The sequence below is a fragment of the Anolis sagrei genome, chromosome 1 (genome assembly GCF_037176765.1).
Source record: "Anolis sagrei isolate rAnoSag1 chromosome 1, rAnoSag1.mat, whole genome shotgun sequence".
NCBI lineage: Eukaryota > Metazoa > Chordata > Lepidosauria > Squamata > Dactyloidae > Anolis > Anolis sagrei.
The window spans coordinates 262,366,492-262,390,081 of record NC_090021.1 but is presented as its reverse complement, the minus strand read 5'-3'; the positions used below and the strand labels follow the sequence as shown (position 1 = coordinate 262,390,081).

The 23,590-nt window shown below is 37.7% G+C and overlaps 1 protein-coding gene across 2 annotated transcripts in view; it reads left to right on the top strand.

The window, feature by feature from the left end:
• The first annotated feature begins 10,750 nt into the window (after window positions 1-10,750).
• The window catches only part of LUZP2 (leucine zipper protein 2), a 462,834-nt gene continuing 449,994 nt past the window's right edge, over window positions 10,751-23,590 (top strand). Inside the window, exon 1 of one of the 2 annotated variants that reach the window (XM_060765877.2) lies at window positions 10,751-11,134. In XM_060765877.2, coding sequence (XP_060621860.2) covers window positions 11,070-11,134 — 65 coding nt within the window. In that variant the 5' untranslated portion in view covers window positions 10,751-11,069. The remainder of the gene's footprint in view (window positions 11,135-23,590) is intronic. The other variant, XM_060765867.2, reaches the window with a different exon arrangement.

The window sequence follows — 23,590 nt, the reverse complement described above, 5'->3', positions numbered from 1 at the left end:
AATCAGACGCCGAGGGAGACCAGCTGCATCGCGGCTCCTTAAAGGGCCCAGGTTTTCCTTCGCTTCTTGCCTTACTTTCGGGGGGGGGTGATTTGGGGGGGGGTGGCTTGTTATTGACGTTTTATTTGTTTCAGTTTACTTTGGCTAATTGGACTATTTGGGCTTATTTTGGCTGAGAGGGCTTGGGGAGGGGGCTTTGGAGGTTTCGTACTGGGGTAGAGGGGTGGGTGGGGGCTTTCTTTTCTGACTCCTTCGCTTTCCCCTTCACTTCTTCACGTCTTCAATTCTTCTTCTTCTTCTCCCCCACTTCCTTCCCTCTCTCCTTCTCTCTTTTTTCCTCCTTCTGCCTTCCTCCTCTCTCACCCTCCTTCTTCCTTCCTTTCTCCCTCTCCTTCTGTCGATTGTCCTGCTCTCCTCCTTTCCTTCTTCCTCTGTCAACCCTTCTCCTCTCCGGCCTCTCTGGCCGCCGTTTCTCTCTCTTATCTCAAGTCCCACACAAGTAGAGTTTATTCACTTACGTTTCTTCTTGGTTTCATCTTTTTTGTTTAAAAATGTGAGTGGCCGGCAGTATTCCTGCAGCCGGGTGGCTGCATCTCGCACTATCCAAAGGCTTGCTTCCCTGTGGGGTTTTTGCCGCATCTCTCACTTTCCCTCCCTTGGGGGGGGGGGAAGTATCGGACTGATGGCTTTTAGCCCCTGCGGGTTTGCATTTACTCTGGCTTCTGTCCGTCAGAGTATTGGGGGCCTAAGGGCCCACCAAGTCTTCGGTGGCTACGGTTTGTGAGAGGAGTTCTCACTACCGTCGTCCTGCCGCCATTTCTCCCACACCGGAAGTCCAAGAACTACAAATTGTTGAGCAGGGTGTGTTTAACAGTTTACTTGAATAAGAGAGGAAAATGTCTTACAAGCGTTAGCTTCCTTTTTTTTTTTTTTTTTTTTTTTTTGGAATTTTCTGTATTAGATGGATATAAATGATTTTGGAACCTACAGTTCAAATCTATTACTATTTTTAATGTTGTCCCTTACAACTATTTCAACCTAAACTTGTAAAGTTACTAGTTGTTCTCAATTTCTACAAATATAAAACACTATGACATCACACGGGTTGATTTGCCCATCGTATGCATCTTGCTCACCACTTTCAGCATGGAGTCCATTAGATGATGCACAGGGACTTCTGGCTGAACTTCATGCTGGAAGAGGAGAGGAAGTGGAACATGTCTTCCTGTGTTGCCCCCCCCCCATTTCTAAACATGTAGAATCCTTTGGAGGTCCTATGTATTTTAGAGCACTTCCCATAATGCAAGGGGACTTCATGTCAGCACCTGTCATGCGTTGTTAGGAAAATATCTGAAGCAGTCACAAAAAAACGAGGATGGGGGAGGGAAGATGGCTAGATATCAGGAACAAATTCAGGAACTTGTATATAACTGGAGAATACACCAAAAAACACATGGGATAGGAGCTGTCAAATTTGCCCATGTTGAATCACTTCAGTGATGTGGAGTGAGGGATGTCTCTATGGGCAGTCCCCTACCAAGCATTGACATTTCTCTCCCAAAATTCTTCTTCATGAGCCTGGCATGGTAATTTGATTGCATGACTATGTTCCTAATAGCAGCTTTGTCTAACCACCATTTTAATTCCACACAATATCCAAGAGCTATAGTAGCTTAAGGGTATTATCAGAAATTTAAAGGGAGGCTAGTAACATCAAGCTAATATTATTTAGTATTATATAAAACAAAATGGGAAGAAGATAAACATTTGCAACAAACCTATTAAAACAGCAGGGATTGTAGGTGCTAGTACCAACCCTAGATATGTTAAATTTGTACAATTTGTCAAGCATTATTCTTATCTTTACTAAAATGCATTAATATCTACCATTAAATGTCCCCTGTTGGCTTTATTCTATTGTATTCTTTAAGCACTGCGGGAGCAATAATGCAGCATTTGTAAAAGCAAATCCTGGATAAACTTAAATAAAAGAAATAGCATCGAAAATTTACAGGTTATGTTTGAAGTAGCAAAGAATTTTCAGAGTGACTCAGCAGTGAAATTCAGCTCCTTAAGTTTTACTCAGCTGTGACCATTTACTTTTTGTCTACTGAGAATTATCATAATTGCATGTGCTAAGTGCAGATAAGCATGCTGTTCAATATGCGTTCTACCAAAAAATAATAAAAAAGAGTCTACTCCCTGTTTCCAGTCACTGTACCCATTAATTTTATGCTTGCCATTCTTGGTTGGATGGGGAAGGTTTTTCTAAATGGTATAGTAAGGCTGCAAAGAAGACTGAATTTCAATGAAGAAAATAATTAGCTAGTATTAATGAGATTTAAATTAGAAGGGAGTTAGAAAAGGTCTCAACTTCTACTTTTTCTCTATAATGTTCTGTCTTGTTCTAAACAATTTTAATAACCTACGGTCTGGATGGAGAGCCTGTGTCCTTTCTAAATGTTGTTGGCATACAGCTCTTATCATCCCCGGCCCATGGCCATTCTGGTTGGGCCAAACATTCATTAGAATCTGGCAAGTGGTTCAGGATCTCAGGTTCCCTACCTCTACTATAAAAGAAAATATGACTGCATTAAGACTAGGCTTGCTTCAACCCTCTACTGCCATTTTTATGTATGCCCATTTATCTCCTGGTGAAATTTGAAGTGTGATTCTCAAATTTTAGTAAGGAAGCTGATTGTACTTCTAAAGTTTCATTCTTTTTTACTGTTCTAGGGAGAAGAGAAGATTAATAACTCTTTAAGTAAGACCAACAGCAACTCAGCATTGTATCCTTCAAATCTGGGAAAGAATAGAGCATGGAAAAGGGATTATGAGCATAATTTAAATATAATATTGAGTCCCAAGTTAGAAACAATAGCATAGATTACTAAGAACAGCCATCCCTTGACTCAATGGCAGTACTATTTTTGAGAAAGCCGGGTATTGGAGAGGCATTTGGCAACACCGCTATAGCTAGACACCTGGCAAAATCCTCCTTCAGCCCCTTCAGTCAACAGTGTGATGTGATAGCTTAATGTGTTCCTCAAACTTTTAAAGCAGAGGGCTAGTTCATTGTCCCTTAGACTTTTGGGGGCCCGAACTATAGTTTGAAAAAAAACATAAATGAATTCCTATGCATACTGTACATATCTTATTTGTGGTGCAAAAAACATGAAATAATGATACAATATTTAAAATGAAGAGCAATTTTAATCAGCATAAAGTGTGGGCCTGCTTTTGGCTGATGAGATAGTCAAGTTAATCAGGATTGTTGTTGTTGTGTGCCTTCAAGTCTTCCAGCTCTATGCATCTATGACCTCCAGGGACTCCTAGAAGATTCCAAAGTATGCTTTTTGTCATCCTGTGATGCTTTTTTGACACCTCTCACTATCCATCAGTTACTAAATAATCAGGTAAAACAGTTTAGGAGGAGGGTGGTCTCCATATGTGTTTTAATCCTCCCTTCCTCTATTCTAAAAGCATCAGATTTAGTCTGAACTTGGAAGCTAATAAATACAATATACTGTAAGCAACATTTTGCACTACAACTGTCTTTCACCCAGCATGCCAACTATCTGTTTACTCATCATGAAAAAAGGAGAAAATTCCAAATTCAGGGCACAGTATAGGATTACAGCGATTACTATGCTACTTGATTTGTAACTTCTCTATTCATCCATCTCCATTCTTTATGTTGCTGTAGAGCAACAGCAACTTGAAGTCAAATACGTACACACACTTTCCTCTCTACGCGGAGCATTAAAAGTTCTATACATTTACATATATAACTAAAAGGATGCCATAAATAAGACTTTAATCTGCATCTCAGTTATGTTAATCTAATATAATAATCAGAGAATTTACCAGAATGTTTGGAGGGCTGAGTCTTAATTTTTGTGTGGGCACTCAAAATGTACTCCTGTACTTTTAATTAATGCTTACATTACAAGTACTATATTTTCTTACTTTAGCCATTATAATATCTGTTATATTAAGGCCACAATTTAAAGAAGTCTTTTTAAACTTAACTATTTGTCCTAATAAACTGGAGGCAGCTTCCCATTTACATGTGAGTGCAACATTAAAAACACACATCTCATAAAAATAGCATCCTAACAAATCAAAATACTGAAATAGAAAATGAAAGCCAGTCAAAATTAGCTAGCCTTGAAAGTGCTGCACGTATAACAAATTTATAAGAGTAGCAAAAATATAGAGAGACGGTGAAATGACTAAGGCACTGTGGGATCAGGATTCAAATTCTTGTTCAGTCATGGAAAACTACTGGGTGACCTTGTCATACTACCTCAGTTTTAGACTGTCAAATGTCCTCCGAATAAATCTTACCAAGAAAAAGTCATGATGTGGTTGCCAAAAGCCAGATTTGGCTTGGGCATATAACAATGGGAAAACTATTGAGAGATCTAAGGCAGTTTCAGTAGCATAGATTTTCAAAAAAAATAAAAAAAATAAAACCCAAAAAAGTACAAAATGACACTTTTGGCAGGAAACATGAGTGGTTTATTCTGCTTCACATTATCTGGAAAAACATGGATTTGGGGTTGCATTCTCTCTCATAACACACAAATCAGGTTGCCACTTAAAACTAACTGAAAAAAAAATATAATATGGATCACTGGGGCTTAATAGCAAAAGGGCACACTGATTTGGATAAAGCCGCATATCTGTTTATATGTACAGATGCAAATGATATCCATAACTTATAAGGATTATAATACATATCATTCCAGATGAGAAGAATGTGAGCAAGTCAATTTTGGGCCATCTGTAGTCTTGCTGTACAAATAATAGCTGCAGATGAGCAAGGACAATGTCCTAGGTACCTTCATTCTTTTAGAGTTCTTTTTCTCTAAATGAAATGTGAACTGTATAATCCTTCAAACAAATAATATTTTTAAAGTTATAAATTTTATTTGGCAGCCATTCTGTGTAAGAGCAATCATATACTCACCATGGGCAGAAATTTTCCAGAGATGGTGGAGAGAAAGGAAGCCATATGTGGGAACATATATTTTCATTACTGATTTCCTAGACAATCAGTACAAACTGCCACTGACGGAGATGAGAACTTGATTTAATGTTTTCTTTGCAACATATGGACAATACAATCATTAAAGTATTACCAAGGCATTCTGACTGATCAACCAACTTGCTTTTCTGGGAATGGGCAACTTGCAGAAGTTGGTTAGGGGTGATTTCCAGGACCTGTATTGACCTGCATAAAAGAAAGAAACGAGTGGGGAGGGGGAGACGAGGAGCAGCACCAGAATCAGAACAAGAAGTGGCTAGAAGTACACTATAACCTTTTTAAAAGGTGGATCACTACTCCTGAAGGCTTCTGGGATAGGACAGGAAAGGGTGTTCCAAGAATGCTGCTGTCTTATGGTCCTCCCACACCCATGATTTATACCCTGAAGGTATAACTCTTACTTCATAAGGATTATAATTGGACATAAAATGCATTTGCTCTCTCACCAGTGAAATTACAAGACAAGACAACAGTGTGGGTTAACTATGGACAACTTTTATTATATGTTACCAATGAAGCTCTGTGTGATCTGCCAACCAAATTTAAGGATTTAAACATAAACCTGAATTTGTTCATAAACTTGAACCTGAACTTACACTTGAATTTGTGATGTCATAACACTAGGCAGTGGTCCACAGAGACCACGTCATCCTCCAATAAGGGCGAGACACCATAGACCCCGGATGCAATCCATACATTTAGGGAAGGAATCCCCTAGAAACCTGACATGCTTTGTGGTTTCTAATTTATCTTCAAATGGATTTTTGTTCGATTGTTTAAAGGATATGAATGATTTATGCTGCAGTCTATCTATATCAATGATTTTAGGCTTATTGGATTTCAAATACATCCTTGTCAATTTATTACACAATCTGTCTAGTTTCAGGTAGAAACATATTTGTCATTGAGAGGAAAGAAATGTTGATTTTCAATGGGCTAAGATGTTTAGTATAAACCAGTAGGCAAAATCCTACTTCCTGAGTGGTTCCTCCTAGAGGAAAGGGATGCATCAAGTTGCCATCTATAAGAAATGAGACTTGGCATCAGCTTATCTGGGACAAAAGGAAACAAAAAAGGGCCTCCAACTCCCACATATTTCCATTCCAAGTGAAAAATAATTAATCTAGAGCAATGGTTCTCTATCTGTGGGTCCCCAGGTGTTTTGGCCTACAACTCCCAGAAATCTCAGCCAGTTTACCAGCTGTTGGGATTTCTGGGAGTTGAAGGCCAAACCATCTGAGGACCCACAGGTTGAGAACCACTGATCTAGAAGGTCATATCAAGATTGTGATCATACCTTGAGCACTCAAGAGATAGCTCAATCTCATATATATTTACAGAAGTACATGTCGCTGTTTTTGAAGCTTATTCTCAAATAAAGGGGGATGTAAAGCTAAACACAATTGGATTTGCTTCTGGGTAAGAATGCATAAGATGAAGCTGCAGCAGCTCTGGATTCAGGCAAATATAGACAACCAATGGAAGACTGTAATTTTAACTGCAGTCTCAGTTTAAAAATTGCTTGCAAAATGGCACTGGACAATACAAAAAAATCCATATGAACAGCTTGTTATACTTATACAGGCCAAGCATCCCTTATTCAGAGTACCAAAATCTGAATTATTCCAAAATCCAAATTGTTTACATGGGTGGCTGGTATAGTGATACTTTGGTTCCTGATAGTTCAGTTTGCCCAAACTTTGTTTCATGCACAAAATTATTTAAAATATTGTATAAAATCACTCCCTGACTATGTATCTAAGACGTATATGAAACATAAATGAATATTTTATTTAGAGGTGGTTTCCCTCTCCAAAATATCTTATTATATTCTTATATGCAAATATAGTTATTCCAAAATGCAATGCAATGCAATGCAATAAAAATCAAAAATCCCTAAATCTTCTTGTCCCAAGCAATTCAGATACTAATTCCTGTTTAAAAGCACAACCTGCACCTTTCGAACAGTGTACTACTCTTGTGTTTAAATCAGTTTTTCCATCTTCTTTCTCTATTTCTTAGTTGTTTATTAAATTAAAATATTTTCTGCCTACACTTAGGCAGAAAAAAATGAAATGCAAAGATACAGGATGGGTTATGCCTACCTTGAAAACAGTATAGGTGAAAAAGATTTTGGAATCTTTGTGGACAATAAGTTGAACATGAGCCAATAGTGTGATGCAGCAGTTAAAAATGGGATTTCAGGCTGCATAAAAAAGTGTACTGTCTAGATTGAGGGAAGTTATAGTGCCTCTCTATTCTGCTTTGGTCAGACCTCACCTGGAATACTGTGTCCAATTCTGGGCTACAGAGTTCGAAAGAAATATTGACAAGCTGGAAGGTGTCCAGAGGAGGGCAACTAAAATGATCAAAGTCTGGAGACCATGCTCTATGAGGAGCATCTTAAAGAACTGGATATGTTTAGCCTGCAGAAGGGAAGCTTGAGATGAGACATGATAGAAATGTATAAATATGTGAAAGAGTGTCATAAGGAAGGGGGAGCACACTTGTTTTCTGCTGTCCTTGAAACTAGGACTAGGAGCAATGGGTTCAAATGACAGAAAATGAGATTCCACCTGAATATTAGGAAGAACTTCCTGACTATACAAGCTGTTCAACAGTGGAACTATCTGCCTCAAAGTACAGTGAAAGCACCTTCCTTGGAAACTTTTAAACAGAGGCTGAATGGCCATCTGTCAAGGATGGAAATAATGAAATGCTGAACTGCATTGATATTTGATGTCTTGGTGATTATGCTTTTTCTGCATGGCAGAGGTTGGACTAGATGGTCCATGTGGTCTCTTCCAACTATGATTCTAAGATTCTATGAATGTTCTTCTGCTTTATTGTTTTAAAGTTCTAAAATTATGCGGTTTTTTAAGTTATAAGAAATGTCCCAGTTTTTTGGGACTGGCTTGAATGTCAGGGTGTGCCCCTCTCTGTTGGGCATCAGGTCAAGGAGGTTCAAAGAGAACTTCCTTGAAAATATAAATACATTAATAATTTGGTCCCAATTACTCAGCATGATTCAGATTAGTTATATCTTCTCCATATTTTCCTCCTCTCCCAATATTTTTGAGTCCACACCAACCACCAAGGATTGGTAGGCAAGACAGTCATATGAAAATAATGAAATGCTGAACTGCATTGGTATTTGATGTCTCAGTGATGGTTTAATATAATACTACCAAATGACATCTTCATGGTTTATTCTCTTATCGCTTTCCCCAGTCCTACGTACACCTCCTTCACCTGACCCTAAGTGGCTGAATTACAGTCCAGTCTTCTTTCTTCATTTGAAGCACATCTGATATATATATATATATATATATATATATATATATATATCTCACATTGTTATATAAATTCTGTTATGACTATAATTTTCTTATGTATTTCCTGCCACATAAGGTTACCTTGCCCCCCCCCTCCCACTTATGGGGCATTATTGGGGAGTAAGTTGAATGGAAGGTCTTCATCATAAAAAAGAGAAAAAAGAAGAATATTAAAATCCAGTTTGCCTATCAAAGTCAATTTTTTAAAATCCCAATTTTGAGGGAGGGTGTTAGAGTGGGAAGCCTCTGCCATGGAAAAAAGGGGAGGCAGGAGCGATTTTTCTCCTCGACTCCCACTCCATTTCTACATGGTAAGAGGGCTGTTGGAGTGGAGGCATGACCACCAGGTAAGTTTTTATTTCATGTTAAGGCTTTTGGGAGGAGAGTGGGTGCCATTTTGCATCTTTGGGCTCCAGGAGCCTAAAAGCTGCAAGATGGGTGTTGGGAATAGTCTCTGGGAGTACCCGGTAGTCAGTCACCACAGGGCTCATACCTCATTAGACCTGGGCCTTTCTGCCACACAAACAAGGTTTACAGGGTAAGACCACTTTTTAGAGCCTGGCTGCCTGGCCACCTGTCCAGATAGATTTGGTTGTGTAGTTGTGGCATCAAAAACAGGGTGCTGTTCCTGGGTTATACATGGCTATTCCTGATTGGTCTTCTTGTGGAAAGATGTACAACATTGACTAGGGAGTCACAACTTTGTCCAGGCCAGAGAAAATTTGCCCTCCACACATTTCATAATGTTTCTGGCACACAAAGTTTTTTGTGTTCTCCCCTACTGTCACCTTCTTTTTAGAAACCAACCAATTAGGAATAAACATCTAAAACCCAGGAACAAACCCAGATTAAAAAAACCAATGATTTCTGATTGCAGGGACATACAGACATTTGAACACGTGGATATTCATCTCAAAACCACAATATCCCACATCTAGATATCTCGAGTTTTTTGCCTTTTGTAGCAATTGTTTTTGTGTGTATAGGGAACGGCATCTGGCCACCTTCCTGTTTGCTTCTGAAGCTCCTGGGATAAAGGTACTGTCTGGGTGGGCCACCAGAATATCAAGGTAGATCTTTATAATCCAGTTCAATGTGGAATTTATACATATGTGTGGAAAGGCCCTGAGAACCACTGCCTGGGCCCATTCAGACTTTAACAGAAATAGATGAAGGAGTAATAATTTAATAGTCAAATATACACAGCACACCATCAACTTTGAATGGCATGTAAATCTTTTGATTACTAAGGGGACCAGTGATTCCATTTTCTACTTCAATGTTTATTGGACAAATATTTCCATTTAGTTGTACCTCCCTTATGCACAATTATAATGCATGAATACTTTGTCATTTAAATTGAATTCACCCTAGTTAACACATCTATAGTTCATGGTATGGAAACATTTACTTGCCTAATATTTTGAAGGTTTAAAAGAAACATAGTTTGAAATTTGGAAGATTTTGACTGCAGTGTATTGTCACTCTAATATATCAAGCCATATTAAATCTTCCCAATGCCTTTACTGCATGAATAATTATGTATTCAAGCAAATATACTCTTCTTTCTTATGACCTGTGCAACCATCTTCACTTTCCAGAACAGTATGTTCTCATTTCATAAAATTACATTCAATTCTGTTAATTTTTTTTAAAAAAAATAGAATCTATTATTGTCCAAGGAGCAGTTTTATTTATATCTCTTGGGTGTGAAGGACATCCAGGACATTCACTTCTGTCAGAAACTGTTTGCCAATAAAAGACAATAAGAGTCGTCATCTAAGTTTAACCTCTGTGAGGAAGAAAAAATATCAATGGCTAATTAAAAAGTGAGTAATTTACGCAAACCCTTGGGTTTTAACCACACACCTATAGAGATCACAAGGCACAAAAAACTATTGTTTGAATCTCCCTTTTTATATGCCTCTGATGAGTTCTTTCTGGCATGTTAGGTCTTTTAGAGGTGGCACAAAGATTTCACTATTTCTTTGAGTATGCCAAGTTCCATATTAGTGCCAACTCCCATGCTGCCAAGGTATGCACTTCTAATTGGTACCATAACTTTCCACTCTTCCTAAGCAGAGTACAGCTTTCCTATGCACAGTGCAGGAGGTTAATTTGAAACCTGTATGTTAATTTAAAGAAGTTTGACCTCTGATCTAAATGCAAAGCTTGTGGAGCTATACAACTTTAATTATAGAGATGCATTTTGGGTGTGGGGTATATAGCTTTTCTGTGATTTAATGTTGAGGACAAAACTGAAGTGCACTCCTAACCCTCCAAGCTAAGTAACATCCGCTGTGCTCCGTTCCCTCCCCAGTTGCCACTTAAACTGCTAGTAATAACAAATCCTTGAGGACATCAATAGAGTCGCTGTGTTGAATAATCGCACACTATCAAGCAGTAGGCTTGCAGCAGCAGCTCCATTGCCTGTGACATCACTCCTGAAGCTCAAACCCCACTCTAAGCTGCCTTCATTAGTCAGTGTGTTGGTCTGTCTGCTTTTTTCCCCAGATCTACAGACCGTCACACGAGAGAACAGGTTCTTTGCAGAGGGAGGACTTTGGGCATCAGTAGCCGGAGAAGAGGGAGAGAGAGAGAGAGAGACAGAGACACAGAGAAAGAGAGAGGAATAAAGAGAGCGATTACCAGCTTCGCAGAACACAACAGACGCTAACAATATGAAATTCATCTTGCCTCATTACTTGCTGTCCCTTTTCCCTGTTCTGGTTCTCAGCAGCACCAGGTGAGTACAGATCTCTCTGACTTGGCATTGTGTTTGAGAAGCAGTTAAGGTGGTTATTTAAATCATGGTTTTCATTCCAGCTTTTCCCATGCCTGTAAGTTCGGAAAGCATCTTTTCCTGAGCAGATTCCAGGCTGGATATTCTTTACCTCTCTGTGTCTCTGCCTCTTCCTTTTTCTCTCATTCTCTCTCTTTTGCCTTTCTCACATGCATAAGAGACTTTGATTCTGGGTCATTCGCTTGTTAGTCGAAGCTATTCATCTTCTTAGCCTATCACAAGAAAACTCCTAGCTCTGCAATGACCCAAAGCTTTTTCTGATTAAGCAAAACAGTTCCCGATGTCCAGTTAATGCCCAGTTCAGCAGTAACATTTTTTCATTGATTCCAGTGCACTATAAGGAAGCAGAAGATATGAACATAAAACATACTTTGATGTTTGCTACTATTTAATTTGTGATAAAACAAAACAAAGCACCATATCAAAGCCAATAATAGTTATATTCTTGTGGGAGTTTTGCAGCTGAAAAATAACTATTTTCAGTGTTTCCCTTTATGTGAGCATCTGTGAATAACAGAATGACATTGGGATGTCAGAAAAAATGTTTCAAAGTTGCAAAAATGTAGATATTTATCACAGTGTGGATTAATAACAAACATGGTTTGGGTTCTATATGTTTAATATCACAGTTTTTGATATGGGTATAATATTTATTTTTGGGAAGGGTGCAGCATGTTCGGCCACTAGCAGGTGCAGAAAACTGAATCTAAAGAACTGTCTCTCTGTCCCAGAACCACATTGTGTAGCTACAGATGGAAAGTTAATATTGTGTGCAAAGCAGGAGCTGTTTGAGAGTAGGCATTTTCTGCTGTTTTCTGCTGTCAGTACAACTTTTCCAATTTTCTGATGCTTATAAACAAGAAAGTGACAACTTCCTGCTTGTGGGATATTAAGTACCTTGAAAATGCCTGAGTCTCTGGCGAATATAATAAAACAATCTGCCTCTAACTGTATGGGCCTCTAGAGAAATGCTCTCACAATCTTTTATGTTTGTTTTCTTGCAATACTTCCCCATCAGTGGATTTGGAGAAACTGTTCCCATTCTGAGGTTTGAGGGATCAGTAAGTGAAACAAGATTAGTCACTAAATGGTTGGACTTTCAGAAGTAATCAATCTAAAACAAAATGCTTGATGATTATAGGTACAATTGAAAAGCAGGGGTTAAAGAAGTATAGAACAAAGTAGGACTATAGTTAGCTTAGTGGCATGAATTGCCAGCTCTTCTTACTCAGCTGTCTCTTGCTTTTAAAGAAGTTGTAATTTTTAGTTCCATCCTGTTCCATCAGCAATGAATCATTTTGACATTCATGTTCTTTGATAGACCAGGCAATTCCTTTTGGAGCCATGTATTGTGATTTCCCAATTATCTGAAGATCTGTTTTGATTTAGTAAGTAGATCTTGGAAAGGGTCTGTCAATACAAAGCTCTCCATCATCTCATATTGCTAATTTGGCTCTAGCTTGAAATGTTATGTGCTTTGCCAATTGACAGAGGAGTGGGTAGGATTGTGATGGCAAAGTAACTTGCCAAGAGATACAAGTTTGCATCTTAAATGGGCTTTTGAGGAAGTGCTTTTATGGCTGAGTTGTTGGTTGCCAACTTATCTCCTGTTTATAAAGAACAGAAAAAGAAAGAGATAATTTGCATTTCCAGATATTTTTCAAAACACTATCACATTTCCAGAAAGAAAATTACACCAGAAGATGAATTGTAGTTTGGGATCTCACTTAATAAACAGTAAAAATGTATTGTTTTAAAATGTGGAAACATCCCTTTCTACAAAATGTGTGTGTGTGTGTGTGTGTACATATGCTCTCTCTCTCTCTCTCTCTCTCTCTCTCTCTCTCTCTCTATATATATATATATATATATGTTTTGAACAATCTATTTTCCCCCAAACAGTTTTGAAAAAAATATGCTAAAACTAGAGAGGGGAATTGATGTCCCAACATCACCCTATCCCAGTTAAAGAAACATTCAGACAAAAATTCAGTCTGTGTACATTAGTGGGAAAATGTAAATTTCTTCTTATCCTACTGTTGCTTAAAATAAATAGTGCTGCACATGAATGAATTGGTCTTTCCTTATAATTGAGTTCCTACTGGAGCTTGTGTTGATTTTAATTAAGGTTAAACTTTCACTTGTGTCTTAAAGTTGCCCTAAAAGTCACATGGGCTGAATACCTTCAGTGAGTTGTATATATTGTATAGATTACAAATAAATGTTTTAGAATGAGTGAATGGATACTGGCACATTAGAAATCCACAATTACTGAACTGCAGAGTGGGATTGGTAGATATATTATACTGGTATTTGGAAACCAATTGGAAATGATCTTACTAAATGAGGACACCTCCAGAAGTATATATGGTAAAGAAAAGAGAAACTAAAATTAAGATATTAAAATGAACTTTATGTATGTTAAATATTTTATTTTGAGTGGTAATTTTTAGATAAAATACTGTATTTAAAGTTTTTGCTTTGGTTTGTAAATATATTATCATAATGTAAGTATTGACATGGTCCAGTGACAGCAATCTGCACATTTTAGGGGATTATAGTTGCAGGCTATCAAAATCTGTGCTTGGATACCCTTATTTCAATAACAGATTGACTAATTCTGTATAACTATGTGTATTTTCTCAGTTGGTTTTCATGGCCATAGACTTGCTTCCTAAAACGCTCAGGCGTCGGCGGTGGCCGGGAGGGCTTTTGCATAACTAAGACTCATGTGCCAGCTGCGACCGTACCTCGTGAAGTCGGATCTGGCCAGGGTGGTCCATGCCTTAGTCACCTCCAGATTGGATTAATGTAATGCACTCTATGTGGGGCTGCCCTTGAAAACGGCCTGGAAATTTCAATTGGTACAGCGGGTGGCAGCCAGGTTACTAACTGGTGCTTCTTACAGAGAGCGGTCGACCCTCCTGTTTAAGGAGCTCCACTGGCTGCTCTTCATTTTCTGGTCCCAATTCAAGGTGCAGGTTCTGACCAACAAAGCCCTGAATGGTTTGGGACCCGCCTATCTGTGTGACCACATTTCTGTGTACGAACTCACACAATCTCTTCGATCATTTGCTGAGGCTCTGCTCACGCTCCCACCTCCTTCTCAGCTGCGATTGGTGGGGACGAGGGAGAGGGCCTTCTCGGTGGTGGCCCCCAACTCTGGAACTCACTTCCCAGGGACATCAGACATGCCCCAACTCTGGCAGTCTTTAGGAGGAGCCTGAAAACATGGTTGTTCCAGCGTGCCTTTCCAGAATAAGGAAAACTCTCCGCAATATGTCCTCAAAATGCACTTTACCATTGAGTTAGGAGTGACTGTGTCCCCTGACTTCTCTCTGAAAATGTTTACGTCACATCAGCATTATTTTAATTTTAATCTATTACATCTGGCCCAGCCATTGGTTTTTAAATGTTTGTATGTCACTGTTGATTGTTTATTGCTTATTTTTTGTTTATGTGATTTATATGATTTGTATTGTATTGATTGTTTTATTTGTTTGTTTATTGATGTATTGTGGGCTTGGCCTCATGTAAGCCACACCGAGTCCCTTGGGGAGATGGTAGCGGCGTATAAATAAAGTTTATTATTATTATTATCATCATCATCATCATCATCATCATCATATTTATTCATTCTCGAACCAGGAGCCCCCATTGGTGCAGTGGGTTAAACCCCTGTGCCGGCAGGACTGAAGACTGACAGGTCACAGGTTTGAATCCGGGCAGAGCATGGATGAGCTCTCTCTATCAGCTTCAGCTCCTCATGCAGGGACACGAGAGAAGCCTCCCACAAGGATGATAAAACATCAAAAACATCTGGGCGTTCCCTGGGCAATGTCCTTGCAGATGGCTCATTCTCTCAAACCAGAAGCGACTTGAAGTTTTTTAAGTCGCTCCTGACACGACAAAAAATATTCTAGAGCCAGCAGAATGCTTGATAGGGGAAAATGCTGTGAGTTTCGTTGTGCTGATCATTCTTATTCTTTAGCTGTGACATCCTCTTCATTTCTCTGTGTGAAGGAATCTGTTTTACATACTACATAAGGATTAAGGTTGAGAATCATCTCTATTTTGAACAAGTTCTGAATTTCAATTATTTATAACTGCTGGTGGTTATATCATGATGTGAAGTTAGATCCGCTTAGCTGCTGTTTTATAAATTGTGTGCTTATTACACAGGCATGTATATTTTCTTGCACAAAAGGAGTTACTCTCATGCCTTTTGGCTTTTGACAGTTTATAGGATGAGGATTCACCATCCACCACAACTTCCTCTCTATCCACACAGAATGCAGTTGCTTCTTTTGTGGGGCTAATTTGAATGAAGAGATCAATTGTCTTGCATATCAACTTTAGCAGGGACTCCTCTCATTATTGGTACAATTTTCAGTAAAGACTTACTTTATATATTTCAGATTTCAATATTAATGCCAAAAATACATAGTGTGATTTTACATAAGATTTGTGCTGTTTGGGGCTGCTTTTTGCTGTCTTTGACTGTTTCTGGGGTTTGGCAGCTGTGAAGGCAGAGATAAATATTTGTTGGTGTTGTAATGCACTGGAGACAACTTTCAGCCCCCAAATCATCTACCTAAATTTCATTGGAGGATATTTGCAAAGGTTTGGTTGCATGTGGCCTGATACTTGTATTTCCCCAACACACTTCAAGACCCTTTAGTAGACCAGGATCTGACCCTTGGATCACCTGCCCAGCATTCCCTTCCCTTGGTACAGCATCCACAATTGCAGCCACTAACAGTACACTCTGCACACTTCACTCCAATGAATGTTCATTAATACAAGAAATATTACTTGTCTAACAGATAATTCATCCTAATTCAGTATTGCTGTACATATTCAATATCATATTGATGTACATAAGCAAAGGGTTATTTTCTGAACTTTAGAGATAATAATACCTGATATTTGTTTTCTCAGTAGTCAGAAATTATCTAGCTTTTATTACTTTTTATTGTTAGATCCAGACCTGTACCATGGAAACATGACCCAATAAGTAATTTGCACATTTGCTTACTTCTGTTTGCTTTAAATGTTTGCATTTTAGAACATTTCAAAAAGTTATTGCTACTTCTAAATCATCACAGGCTAGCTATAGATTGTGGTTTCTATAAACATGGAGGTCTTTCCTCATTTGTGGAACAGACTGACATCCAACAGAGCCTCCTGCTGGAGAAAAGGGAAAAGTCAAACTTTGCCAATGCCACTTTCTTGCTGCAGTCATTACACCAAATATATAATGTTCTGGAGAGTCTGACAAATCTCCATAGTATCTTCTCAGCATATATAGGAAACTGCAAGAGAGAGGAAGAAACTGAGAGTTGCTTTCTTCCACTAGAACCTGATGACTTCCATTATACTAGTATGATTAATGTGTTCTGGTTTTAGTCCAAATTTTCAAGAAGCTATCAAAAGTGTTGAGTCTATTTTGAGATACTTTGTCTAACTCCTTTGAAAATTCAGATTAAAATTTGGAATGGATTCTTTTGCCATACTAACTTCAAAGCTTTCAGCAGCTACTGCATTCTCCATCTTCCTCCTTAGCGAGCATGATGTGAATGCACAACAAAATTGTGAATATAATACTATCAATCTTGGACTGTTGATTAGAGGTGTGCAATTTGGGCAAAAGGCATGCCATTTTGGGGTCCATTGTCAGTTGACCACTCATTCTGTTTATTGGGAAGTTACTCGAAAAAAGAGGGGTAATGCAGTTTTCATTCGGCAAAGATTTGGCCCATTGGCTACAATAGGAAATTTTGAAAGCTCACTCCTCAGCCATTTTAAGGCCTATCTGCACAAAACCTATCTCAGTTTTAGACCCCCGTTTACAACTGCAGGCATACCAATTTTTAAAACAATTACTACTAATTAACAATTACTACTACTACTAACAATGACTACCAATCTACTAATTTTCTAGAATTATTTTAAGTTTTAACAATAACATTTAAAAAAAATGTTGGCTGAGAAACACACAGAGATAAAAACTTCAACTGTCATCATGCTCTGAGAGGAACTTTTCAATGCCTGTCCTATGCAAGTGCTCTTGGGAAAGCAAGTTCCCAGGACCCTCTCTGGAGGAGGAGGGAACTTTTCAAGAAAAAAATGGAGGATGCTGTTTTTTTCCAGGAAATGTGGCAGATCCCTTCCTCAGATATATATTCTAACTGATTCAGGCCTATGCCTACTGTTGATGCATATTTTAAATTTTGACCATAACTAGTTATTTTGTGAACTCAGTATTTTTGCCAATATCATCCCTGTTCCTATCTTGTTTGCTGAAATTGTTTCCCCTGCTTGTTGCTTCTTTGAAGAGAGAAAAATGTAAAAAAGACAAAGAAAATAATAGGCAAGAAGAATTTCCTAACAAATTAGTTATCAGATTTCCTGACACATTTTGAGCATCTGAGATGTACCTCAGGGAAAACTACTCAATGCCTCCCTGGAACAGTTGAAAAACTGTACATTGTAATTCAATTTCTAGCAATAGTGTAGCTAAATGAATGAAAATTCAGTCAGTAAACTTATGATTTTAAAATCTGGTCTCTATACGGGTTCAGTGCATATATATTTTAAAAAGATACATTATAAATGAAGATGTGTTGGGCAAAACCGAAAAACATGATTTATAGATTCAGCTTGGTCATAATGGATCCATTAACACCAGAGATGGGTGTATCACTAGCATACACACTAACATTTCAAAGATGAAAACTAGGACATGAGTAGCTAAGCAACTTTTGAGTGTGTTCAAGTAGACAAAAGTTATCAATGAGGTAAAATACAGAAGCGAGGATAGGCTAAAGGAGTTTGTTTTTGCCTACATTTAGGAGAAGGATAAGTTGTTACCCCACCTCTCCTCTATTCTGCAGCAATTGAAGTAAGTAGAGAATGAACGGAAAATGTGATAGAGAAAGAAACTGGATGATTTTTTTTTTAAAAAAACCCTGTTAAAATGGTCAACAAAAATTCATCAGAACTTTCTCTGCCAAATCAGTTTGAAGTATCCATTTTTCAAGGCTGTTTTGCTGGGTTGAGATGTTCATATTCCACAGATTTTCTTTTTTTTTCCCTATTGTTTTTTAAGAGAGTGGGTGAATTACTTCTTCAGGAATCCTCCCAGAGTGACTATTCACCTTTAAAATATTTTCCAAGACTCTTCTTACAATGTTTAACATCAAAAATTACCTTGACTTCAAAACATGAAGTGGACTTCTAGCCACTTTTGCTTTTGTTGTTTACCTCTTTCTTTAGAGGTATGTTTATCAGCTTGTGTAGCTTCCATGGCATCTCTGAGACAGAAAATTTGCCCACCTGTTTCTGACTTCTATTATTGAATGAGCATTCTTCAAGAGGTAGCCATATGGACTCAAGCCATAGGCAGAATGGCTTTAGTCAAGGAAAAAGCTGAATTGCAATAGCAATAGTACTGGAGAAGGAGCACTTTTTGAGGTACCTCTGCTTCCAATCATTTTTCTGTAATGTGTAGCATTCATAGACAATTTGCTTATAGAAAGTTAAATAAAATGTGACCCTTATGCTTCATTTCCTTCTGAATATATTTCCAGTTTTCCTCAGATTCGCCAGGCTTCCACTTCTTCAGGGGATGACTAGTCACGTTGTATGAGACACATTTGCAGTATGGATACATTTCAATAAATACGTTATTTTTTAAACTTGTTCACAGGCAGTTTTAAGGTGTTTCAACAATTTTTGAAGCCTATTCCCACTGAGTTAGATCATGGCCAACAACCATGAAAGTATATAGGCTTTAAAAAATTCAGTCTATGTTTTATCACAACAAGGATACTACTGTGGCTTTTCATGATCACTGTGAATTGTATCTTGACTGGGGATAAAAAAAGGTTGCAGTCCTATGTGTACCTGCCCATGGATGGTGTCATTAAGTGCATTTATGTATTACATCTTAGTAGACATGTATACAATTGAATTGAAACTGATTTTTCTTTGGTAATCGTTCAAAGAACAATGCACTCTGGACTACTCTTTATTAACAAAATCCTTCTTTGATTATACTGGAAAACAGTTTACCCTGGGGAATAGAATAGATCATTTTCTAAAATGGTTTTCAGTTTGAATGGCAATAAAATCCTGCACTCACTCTCAATCTTGTAAGCCCAAGAAAATGCAGTTTAGTAATAATATTTCTTATACTGGGACTTATTAAATGGGTTTCCAAATGAAAGGGTTGTTTCTTTTTTTTTTTCTCAAAACCCCCAACTCAGATGTCATATTAGTTTATTGGTAGGGAAAAAGATTGTGGCAGGTTTCTTTTATAATGGGACCATTCCACATCAGTAAGAAATTGCATTATAAAGCACTTTGTAATTCAGTTCAGAAGAACAAACACCATGTTAATGAACTTTGACTGAAATGATAGAATATTATGGAATTGTGTTATAAAAGGGCATGACTTTAGCTTTCATTTTAATTTTATTTATTTCTTAGGAACCATTCATTCCCTACTCTTCTAAAGCTCAAAGTGTTTACAGCAAACTTTCCACATCAGTGCCTCCTAGCAAAGAAGAAGAAGCAAAAATAAGACAATCCAATAGGTGCATCAGGCGTATTTTGTGTTGCTTAACCAATACGTATTGTTTTAAAAGCAACATCTAATCTAATATCTGGCTGTTTAATTGATGGTTTTAAATTTATTTCACTGAGTATTTTGATTATTCTTTTTGATAATGATGGGGCAAAGCAATACAATTTCTGCTGCAAAAACTATTTTTGAGGGTACCATCAACTATCCTATCTGCTAAAATTGTCTGAACATCATTTAAACCTCATAGGCTTACTTGTTTGTCTAGATTGTTTTCCATGAATGTAGACAAATGTGTACATTATGAAGAATAATACTAATATTATGCTATGCTAATAATGCTAATAATATAATATTTTGTATGTACATATAACTTGTAAGCCGCTCTGAGTCCCCTTCAGGGTGAGAAGGGTGGGATATAAGTGTCATAAATAAAGAAGTAAGTAAGTAAATAAATAAATAAATAAGAAGCACAGAAGATAGCCCCAGAAACACTACACAATTATAGTACTATTTTCTATTTTAACTGTCATGACAGCATTTTATAGAATCCTGGACTTGGCAGTTAAGGAAGAGAGATTTTGACTTCTCAACCATATAACTCTATAATAAACTTGGTTAATCTTTAAGATACCATTTTTTCTTTTTTAATATCTTGTTTCTGAAATGTTGTATTGATTTTCTGTTTGCAATAATATTGTTTAAACATTCTTTTTTGTTTTATAATGATGGGTTTTGTGTTATAGTTAATCGTTCATGACCGAGTATGATTGTTTTCCAAGAGTAAAGTCTTGGTGATGGGTTTGTAAGTGACTTTGGAGACCTATTCTGGATCTATATGGTGGTTCACAATGAGGATATGGATTTCCATATTGAAGGTGGTCCTGAAAAGGATTTGCTTGACATGCCTTCCTATTGGCACATTTCTCCCTTTTGCCCTTTATCCATGCCTCTTTGAAATCTACAGCACTGTTGGTAACAGCTGACCACTAGTTTGAGTACTCAAGGGCCAGGGATTCCCAATCCTCTTTGCTTATGCCACATTTTGAAAGGTTAGTTTTAAGCCCATCTTTAAATCTGTTTTGCTCTCTGCCACAATTTTGTTTTCTGTTCTGGTGTTAAACCATTAAGTTTTATTTTTGGCATTGCAAAGGGATTGGTTGGTACCTGCTGGTAAAGCACTTTGGTTTTCTTGATGTTATCTTGAGTTGACTTGGTTTTCTAGGTTTTTCTTGTTTTCTTGTGATTTGAAATTGCTTCATATTTTATTTCCCAGAAAACTGTATATAATTATTGGGTGGCTCAGAAATTTGAAGGAAAAATCAAAACACAGAGTTACAAGTATTTCAAGCATTCTTTGTATTTTGGAGTGTTCTCAAAACCCAATTCATCAGTCATCAATATAGATATTAAGTTGAGAAATGAATGCATTGTGGACTATGAATATGGGTTGAGGGAATGATAATAAAAAAAGGTACTTAGACTTTTCGGAGGAATTTTTTTTTCCTTGTGAGCTACTGTAATGAACTGGTTGATATATCTGATCATTTTCCCAGTATAGCACTCCTTGTCAGCAATCATATGAGTGGATTCCTGATAAATATAATGAGCCACATCTATCCTAGATATAGCTTTCATTGATTGCAATGTCCCACAAAATCAATATTTCCTACATCCGAGATGGACTAAGTTTTAGGATTTCATAGCTGCTTTGATGACATGTTTTTGGACACAAACCATTAAGATTTTTGATTTAGAACCTTTTGTTTCAAGTAGTTTAATTTTGCATAATATAAATTAACTACTGGTTATTTTTTTAAAAAACTATGTTCAGGCATGGCATTCATCTGCTATTTGAAACAGAGGATTTGTCATCTTTTTAAATGGTGTCACAAAACTGGGGAGACGAGGATTGGAGCTGGCATAACAACTCAAATAACAACTTGCTATTCAAAGTGTTGCATCTAATTATTGCATAATAATTTGGAAGTGTGAAGCTGTTAGCACAGGAGCTGGTCATAAGGATAAATTTAGCTAATGGATGTAACTTAGATAAAGTTACTTGTGTTTGGTAAGACACACTTTCCAGACCAGAATCATTGTGCACTGAATGTCAGTTGTTAACTTTTTTGAAAAACAGCAAGGGTGGATGATTGGGTTCCTTTTTATTGTGGTTCTTCAAGGGTTGGAAACAAAAAGTTTAAATGGAATTCTGGCCTATATGGATTTTGTTTTGATTTGGCAGGCCTTTTATACTCTTGAAGATGAATATAATAAAATAATCTTGATCCATTCTTACCTCCAGATCATTCAAAAAAGTATAGATCTGTATTTCTCACTGTGCACTTGGTTCATTCAGGGAGCAAATCTATACAAGCAATCAAAATGTGAAATGAAGAATGTGCAGCACCCTTGTCTTTACTTTCATTCATGCCCCAGGGTTTCAGTACCTATCAAGCAGTGAGGAGAAAATTCTGAAACAGGAACATCTCTAAATATGTGGAAGCCCCTTGTTGTTGTTGTTGCCTTCAAATTGTTTTCAACTTACAGAAACCATAAAGTGAATCATGGAGTTTTCTTGGCAAAAGTTGTTTCAAGGGGGTTTGTTTTTGTCTTCTTCTGAGGCTGAGAGAATTTGATTTTACCAGTCACCTTGTGAGTTTCCACAACTGAATAGGGATTCTAAAACCAGTCTCCAGAGTGTTAATCTAGTACTCAAACACGATGCTAGCCCATGTGCTTAATAATCCTGTGAAATCAAGATTATAAATTTTGTAGCATCTACAAAGAAAAATGAATAACTTGCCCCTGCATATTCACTGATCATGTGTTTTAATAATACAATCTCATTCAGACCTACCTAAAGGAAGTTGTAATGTTGAACTTGGATTGAATCATGCTTTTATTTTGTACAGTTAAAAATTCAAACCCTATTTTAGAATTTAGACAAGTGATATCTTATTTCAAATGCAGTAAGCTTGTTTTCTGCTGCTCCAGGGATTAGGACACAGAACAAAGTATTTAAACATCAGAAAAAGAGATTTCATCTAAACATTAAGAACATCCTAATGTTAAGAGCTGCGCAACAGTGGAATATGCTGCCTCAGACTATGGAGAAGTTTTTTTCTCTAGAAGTTTTTAAACAGAGACCAGGGATGTTGTCACACAGCTCAGCTGGGCTGTTCCATCTCGCCAGCAAAAGGATGCTGGTGAGATGGCTTGTGGAGCCCCACTTGCCCTCCCTCCTCCCCTCATCACACATGGAAGGCAGGAAAAGGTGCATTGACAACTTTTCCCATTCCATCACATGGGGTTGCCACATGTTGCCAGCCTTTCTGCCACCACATGGGCTTTTGGGGCCAAAAGTGCGGGTAGCTCCATGGAGCTAGTCACATGACACTTAGTGGAGGGTGAAGTACCTTTCGACGCTTTGCTTCCATAGAATCATAGAATCAAAGAGTTGGAAGGGACCTCATGGGCCATCCAGTCCAACCCCCTGCCAAGAAGCAGGAAAATTACATTCAAATCACCTCCGACAGATGGCCATCCAGCCTGTTTAAAAGCTTCCAAAGAAGGAGCCTTCACCACACTCTGTGGAAGAGAGTTCCACTGCTGAACGGCTCTCACAGTCAGGAAGTTTTTCCTCATGTTCAGATGGAATCTCCTTTCTTGTAGTTTGAAGCCATTGTTTCGTGTCCTAGTCTCCAGGGAAGCAGAAAACAAGCTTGCTCCCTCCTCCCTGTGGCTTCCTCTCACATATTTATACATGGCTATCATATCTCCTCTCAGCCTTCTCTTCTTCAGGCTATACA